This window comes from Frankliniella occidentalis, unplaced genomic scaffold (assembly GCF_000697945.3).
Source record: "Frankliniella occidentalis isolate FOCC.00 unplaced genomic scaffold, Focc_3.1 Scaffold89, whole genome shotgun sequence".
Classification (NCBI taxonomy): Eukaryota; Metazoa; Arthropoda; class Insecta; order Thysanoptera; family Thripidae; genus Frankliniella; species Frankliniella occidentalis.
In genome coordinates, this window is record NW_026267218.1 from 506433 (window position 1) to 514224 (window position 7792).

Consider the following 7792-nt stretch of genomic DNA (forward strand, 5'->3'; position numbering starts at 1 on the left):
AATGAATGACTGATTGGCCAGTGAATGGACCATAGGCACAGAACTATGAAAAGTAGGACGAGATACTCGTACTTTGGCCTCGTCCGAGATTCATAGGCATGAAAAACAGTCAAGGCGAAATATCAACTAATACAGAAGTGCTGGCGTACCTGTCCGTTCTTGTCCATCTCGTTGTTGGTGAGTTTGACCTTCTCGAAGGAGACGACCTGCTTCCGGAGCTGCTCGCCGCTGAAGGGCGAGTCCGGGTGCGCGTAGAGGCGGTTGGGCGCGGGCGGGTCCGCCTTGCCGGCCACGAGCCAGCTCGAGCGGTGGTAGGCGTACCGGTAGCGCTTGTGGTCCACGGGCACGATGTCCATGAGCACGGCGTAGCGCTGCTCGGGCCGTACCCCGGTGAAGGAGACTCGTAGCGTGGGGAACATGCGTCTGCAACAAAACGTCAAACAAATTGTCAAACAAAGCAGGCTACAACTCCAACAAGTTGACAAATATTTAGGAAACCAAAATGTCAACAACTGAATTTGAATTTCCAGGAGATACCTAAATAGAAAGTTGAGTTAACTCAAACATTTTCATGGGAAAAGGTGTTTTGGCAGTGTATGTAGGCGGAGCTGTGATGTACTCAGAAGGGTACTCCAGGGTAGCCACGAGAGGTACCCTCGCGTTAACCTCCATGTTGCTTTGGGTGACGCTCCGCTGACTGCGCGGTCCTCCCCTCTCCCCTCGCCCATGGGGGCACAACACCGTGACGGGAGTGTCTCCCCCGCTCCCCTCTCTCCCCCATCTCTCTTCACTCCATGCACTTTAGATGTCTCGGGGTCAACAGGGTGTAATTATTATTGAGGCAAGGAAATAAAAAAAATTGGAGAGTAAAGAATCAGTTTAAATGCTTTAAAAAAAGGGCAAATTTCTTTCTGAAGGTAAGCAATGGGACTGCAAATTTTCGAAAAACATTACTGAAAAAACTATTCGAGACCAGCTGATGACACAATGCTGCCAACACAACAGCAGTGGCGTGGCGTGGCAGCGCGAAAACCGCGGGGGGCCTGTGTAGCTTATCCGCACGCAAAGAGCTCACACTCGTTTGCGAGCGCTCGTGTGTGCGTGCGCGCCGGCGAGTATATAGTGATACAAGCGCTCGGTCTGCGAACTCGCCGACAGGCCGACCAACTGTCAAAATGTTCTCACAGCCTAACGCCGCCGCCCGGCGCGCCCGGTCCGGCCAACAGACCAGCCAGCGCAAGCAGCAGCTCCACGCCTCCCGCTGGTTATTGAAATTTCGCGCGCCGACACGGCCGGAACAAGCTGCCCCGGCGCGGCGCGCGACCGGAAGCGATATCGTGCTCTCTGCGAATAACGCGGCCGCCGAAATTTAATTGAAAAATTATCATCATCATCAACTCCGTCGAATAAACCGGGTTTCATTTGATCGCTTGTATACGAATGAGACTCTCACCGATCGGCAATAAGGCGAAAATAACAATTTCGCAAAGTGGGTCGACCGAACTCGCCGACCCCTCCGCCTGGCGCTAGGGACCTCTCCACCCTCTCTCCCCACGCCGGCAGGTGAAGCAGGCCTTGGGGGTCGACCAGTAGAGGGGTCATTAATATCAAAACCCCTTCCCTTCCTACCCAGGTGCTACTAGGAGCCATTCTTCACCCGATACTTTCGGCGGTCGATGCTGCGGCAGCGGCGAGCGCGCGGGCCGCGCTGCTGTGTTCATAATAATAAATTGGCGCAGGGCACGCCAAAATGTGGGAAACGCGTGCTAAGTCCATTCGTACGCACGTCACCTGCAAAGCACCGCCACCTGTGTACGCGCCGCAACCCCATCATCAGTACTCGGTGGAAAAACAGACAGAACGGGCGCGATAGAAAGCAAGTGGAATGACGACGCAATGACAACGATCAGGTGAGTTGGTAGTGCGTCAAAATCAAGTCTACCAGATCGACATTCCTCACTGCTTCTGCGTTGGTTTCCATCACAGAGCAAATTACACGTCGTGACAAAATCGAAACAAAAATTAAAAATGTGAGTAACCTTTTCTTAAAAAAAAAAAAAAAAAAAAAAAAAAAAAAAAAAAACTTCCCAGGCATCCCCGTGGACAGCCCCTGCCGCCCGTAGCCCCGCCCCCACTATAGAGGGGCGAGTGGCTACCCGTCAGTAATTAAAAACAACCCGGGCTGCACCCGATTAATCCAAATACTTGATAAGTGTCGTAATTTAATAAGTCGGTTGCGCGGTTTTATAATTACGGGTCCCAGTAGTCCCGGTGGTTGGTGCGCAAGGTGTCGGTAAGGTGTCCGGCTGCGGGTGCAACCCAACAATCTCACCTCACTGCAGTCACAAAGCGTGACCATATACAACCCCATCATCTTGCACTTTCTGCAATCTCAATGATGGCAAGTGCATCCTACAAGCTATTAATTTTTCGTTGAAAACAACGACGAGCCAAAAATTTGGAAATAATTGCAGGAGCGATAGAAATAATATATGAACCAAAAAAGAAAAACGGAAACTTCAGAAGGAAAAGAAACGGATGTTTTCCAGCATAGTCGCGGGCTCATTTTTAATGCAGCTCAAACGCAGCGGGGGGGCGCGCGCTGGCTACTTTATGAACGGGTGGCGTGCCCCGGAGTCACTGGGCGCGAGGCGCGTACGTACACACATCAACACCGCGACGCGCCGGGAGAGAGAGAGAGAGAGAGAAAGAGCCCGCATGGGCGGGGCGTCAACCAGAGCGCTATGCAGATTAGAGACCCAAGAACAAGATGGCGCCGCGCCGCCAGCAGCGCACAACCACGGAGTGGCAAGCCACGTCACGCAGTGCGTATAGCGTGCGATAATCATCTCTCTCTGTCTCTCTCTCTCTCTCCCTCCGCACCCGCAGCGCGCGCGCACCCACACACAGGGGCGTACTGGATAAGTAAGTAGAGCCGGGTATATCGCTTAGGCCACATTAGCACCCGCTCCCCCGCCCCCCTCTTTTCCCGTTCTCCCGTTTCCGCTCTCTATTCGTCCTCGCCCACCGACGCTTTGGCCTCTCTCTTCCTCTTTCTTGTAGAGCGACGAGACTCATTTCGGCTGCCCAGCTCAATAATACGGGGCCCCAATAAGTGACATGCGCCCGTCACGCCCTCTGCATGTCGCTGTTGGACAGAGAGAGAGAGACAGAGAGAGAGAGACAGACAGAGACAGAGACAGAGAGAGAGAGAGACAGAGACAGAGAGCCCGGGTGGAAGGATCTGAAGACGAACTGCAGTCAGAACTCCAGTAATTTCATCATAGCAGTAAAACTGTAGTTAATCTGCAGTTTTTCCCGCTTTCTGGCCCTACGTCCGAAAAAAATGCAGTTAAACTATAGAAACCTACAATTAAACTTTAGTTTAACTACAGTTTAACTACAGTTTTCGACTATAGTACTGAGTGCGGATCTTTACATCCGGGAGAGACTTGTCGAACGGTCCGCGCGATGAGGCTCGGGGGAGGTGACGTGCGCCCGCAGTCCCACATCACGCGAGCACGCACGGCGCGGGGGCCCAACGCTTCCAAAACAAACTGCTTCTAGGAGACGGACAAACAAACGGAAAGGAGATGGCGGGCGCGGGGGCTCCAGGCGCCAAACTTTCTCATACTCACGGCCGCGCGACCCGCACGCAGCAGTGAGTCTTGTTTGTGATCGCCAAGTGAGTGTGATCGAGATATCGCTGAAAGGAAAGAAGGAGATGGGAAGCCAAGCAGCGCTCGAGTACAGACAATGGCTGCGGGCCGTGGGAGGGAGGGGCGCAGAGAGCGAAGGACAGAGAGAGACAGAGAGAGAAGGCTACAGAATCGCAGCGTTGCCATCGATAGTCTTTGCAGCGCATGCCACCTATGACCGTGTGGGAAGTTCGGCGAGAAGCAGCGGCGCTCGCTGATTGGGAGCCGTGGACTTCGCACCGACATTCTCGTTCCCATACAAACGAACGGGGCGGGGCAGCTCGCTTGTCGGCGCTACTGGTATATCGTCAGCTCGTCAGCTGGTTTCGTCAGCTCGGAACGCGACACGTGCAGTCAGTAGGCTTGACCCCGCGCGTCGCGTCGCGCTGGCCGCACGGCCACCCGCTATACGAGGCAGTGACTAATTCCAGCGCCGCCCGCTATCGACGCTGACAAATCGGTCAGACGCTGGGGGCGGCCGCAGGCGCCTGCCAGTCTGATTCAATCCACGCCGGCGACGACTTGATTCCAACCCCCCGCGCTGCCCGACGACTCATTTACCCTGCTGCTATGCCGCCGGGGACTGTGTACAAAATAAGGATTTTGATTTTCCAGAAACGTATTTCGCGGTGTAAAATCAAGAAAAATCCCTCAATTTTTTTTTCTGATTTTTGTCCCTCATGATATTTTGAGACAACATAATAATTGAATACCCCAGACCACAAAGTCGCACGTGGTTTTGATCGCAGTCCACAGGACGCTAGACGCAAAATGGCATGCCACACGCGGGGCAGTGCATAATGTAAAGTTCTATGGAGTGTTGTACCCGATGTGCGCGGCACGGCGTCGTGGTCATCATACGCTGCGGACGCAGACGAACGACGGGCCGAAGAAGGCGACCGTAACGACATGTCGAGCACCCACCACGCCTGTTGCGAAAAGGCACGCACGACGCGGCTGCGTGCGTGTTCACGGAGAGGGCACTCCACGGGCACACAAACACACACACACACACACGAGATTAATCTGAGGGTGCGGCCTGTTCTGTGTGTGTACACGCGCGCCCCTGGACACACACAGGAGCGCATCGGCCCAGCTGGCCAGTCGTCAGGCTATGACAAATTCAACAGCCCCCCCAGCCCCCCCAGCCCCCCCCTCCAACTCCACGGCGGCCTGCCACCCCCCACACCACCACCTGCCGCCCGCTACACGAGCCGACACGCGGGGCGGCCAGACGCACCTGTAAAGCAAAGCGGAACAAACAACCGAACAGCAAAAAGGCAGGAGCCGACGCACCCCTCACAACACGCACAACACACACACTCGCACCGCTCGACCACGTCGCATTTTCCACCAGCAAGCAGCGGCGGCAGGTAAGAGCCCAAACAAAGATATGCTACGCTGAAGAATATAATTCGGAAGTTGCAAAATATCCATACTGGGCACAAAAACAACACCCTCACACTTTAAAAAACCACGTACACAACATGCGTAATGATACTGACACAAACCAAGGAGATACGTTGTTTATGTTGAAAATAACATTTTACTGATTATAATACAGTAATCACCGGTATAACCATGAACGTATATAAAGTTACAGTTCTTAACGACGCTCTCATTCTGACCACTTCACGGCCTAAAAGGTCTGGCCTCCGAAACGACGACGCCTCCGCAAGGTGTTTCGATCGTATTGAGGGGTCATCACCATGCCACAAAAAAAGGAGCCGACGAGATGAGTGAGCAATCGGCTGCATAAATTAGACAAGTCCGGGCCGCGGGGTGTTCGGGCGACTAAACTAATTCCAAACTGTTGTTTGCACAGATGGCCACCCAACCGGGAGCGAGGTAGGATAGCCGCGGGACAGAGAGACGAAAAGCCAGCTCATGACGGAAATTAAGTCGCACACCTCTTACCACTGCTATATGGGGCCTCCATCGCATTTTCGTTCTCTCTTTAATGGTTTCTTAAACTGCGCTTGTTTGTCTACATTTCTCGTTAAGCGCTGAAAAAGCAAGTTTAAACGCGCGCGACGACCGAAACACGCGCCAAAACGCAAAAACAGCAAAGGACGAAAACAAAGGAGAGTGGGTTGGCGCCGTCTGCGAGCACAGAGTAGGAAAAAAGGAAAATGGCAAGGAAAAAAACCAGGAGACGAACAGGGCAAGTTTAACAACTCTTTTGATACACGATGACACGTTGACCGCCGCGACTGGTGTGCCGCCGCGTTTTCGCATAGACGGGTAGCAAGAGAGAGAGAGAGAGAGAGAGAGAGAGAGAGAGAGAAGGGGGAAGGGGGAGAGGCATGCGATATCGTAAAAGATAATGACGTATGTTGCAGCCGGGCTTGACACTGCTCCGATTATTTATCTTATCGTCTGACAAAAGGATTACCTCTTTTTTCCTACCAAAAGGAAGGCAACAGATATAATAGAGTCATTTGCCTCACGCATTTGCCCGAAAAATATTAACAGTGATACGCCAAAAAATATTCAATGTATATTCACAAAATAACTGTGCTCTAGAGCAGAGGGCTCAATCTGCATCATACTCTCGCCTGCTACCCTACACTCGACGCAAAATGTCTTCACGTTTGTTAGTGAATATATGTAAAACTTTCTTAATCATAAGCTTAACACGCCGCATTCATTTGCAAAATAGGAGAGGGAGGGAGAGAGGGAGAGAGAGAGAGAAATAGGGAGTGTGAGTGGGAGAGAAACGGGGAGGGGGGATCCTTCTTCTATTACCCGCTGCTGGCCTATTAGGCCGCCCTCACATTTATATACAACTCTTTCCACGGGATTACCTCTCTGATAAGGATCCACATCGGAGCCAGGCCGCGGAGCCGGGCACGCCGGCCGCGCCGCCATGAAGAATGCGAGAACGGAATGGCACGATTGTAATATTTTATACATATTCATATTGCGGTGGATTTGTGGGCCCGCCAGTGGTCCCTCTGGCCTGGCCGAGGGACAGGGCCCGTTGGAGGCAGCACACACGCACGCACACCACGCGCACCGCCATGATATCAAGGGCGCCTAAAAAGGAGGTTTAAAACAAGAGCGGGCGGGGGCAATTCTTTGGGCGAATCGTTATTATACTATACCGAAACGCTTATTTTGTTCTGTTTCTCTCCCTCGTTCCACCTGGGATAGGGCGCCTGGCGGGTAGGCCAGCCCGTCGCGCACCCGTGGCGAGCGGGCCGGCCTACCTGCCGGGCGGTGGGCACACTGCGGTGGCAGCGGCGTCACTTCCCATGCCGTGCTGTGAGTGTGTGTGTGTGTGTGCGTGTGTGGTCATTACCCCTTCCCCACAAGGCGGGGCAGTCCAGGACTGCTCTGCGGCGGCGGCTCCTTTGCCATCTTCCCCCTCCACCCCTCCCCCCGGAAGGACTACGAGGTGGGGGAAGTGATCAGATGGTATCGTGAGCGATAATTGTCTAACTAACGGCGTCACTCCTCGCGCGCGCGCTTCACATGCCCCCCTCGCCACTCAACCCCCTCACGATTGATATCGATTTCCTCTCCGCTCGTATGGAGCCCAAGCCGCCGCCGCCGCCAATGGCCAGGGCCGAAAGGAGAGGATGCGAGAAGCATCCGGATGGATACTATCCTCCCCTCCCCTCCTACCTCCGCCACTTAGACGTACAGACGCGAGTGTGGCAGGTCAGCTGGCTCTCTCTATCAACTCGCCGCTGCCTTCCGACACACAATAAACCCTTTCGCTCACACAGCGCAACGTAAATCCCACTTTCCGCTGTTCTTCAGCACGAGTAAAGTCTTAAATCATTTCAGAACAGAGATAATTATTTTGTAACATGTTTTTGATCAAATCCTTCACTTGTAGGCTACAAAAAGAACAGCTTCCGTGGCATACAACTGCAAAAGATTTATTCGTGACTAAGAAACGCTATACTATTCTGTTTTAGCGAGAATTAAAAAAGTGTAGCGCCTGGCGAGGGCGGCGGCGGCTGCTGCTGCTGGTCGTGGATGCCCCGCGCGACGGTTGCCAGGTAGTGTACATGTAAATGTGTTTGCTGACATACCCAGCGGCCGGGCCATCGATCCGCAATCCCCCCCCCCCCTCTGCTCCA

At 53.4% G+C, this 7792-nt stretch overlaps 1 protein-coding gene across 1 annotated transcript in view; it reads right to left on the reverse strand.

Annotated features, from left to right (window-relative positions):
- The window catches only part of LOC113209361 (T-box transcription factor TBX20-like), an 84358-nt gene that overhangs the window by 21826 nt on the left and 54740 nt on the right, over positions 1–7792 (reverse strand). The window contains exon 3 of the mRNA XM_052269319.1: positions 150–423. Coding sequence (XP_052125279.1) covers positions 150–423 — 274 coding nt within the window. The remainder of the gene's footprint in view (positions 1–149; positions 424–7792) is intronic.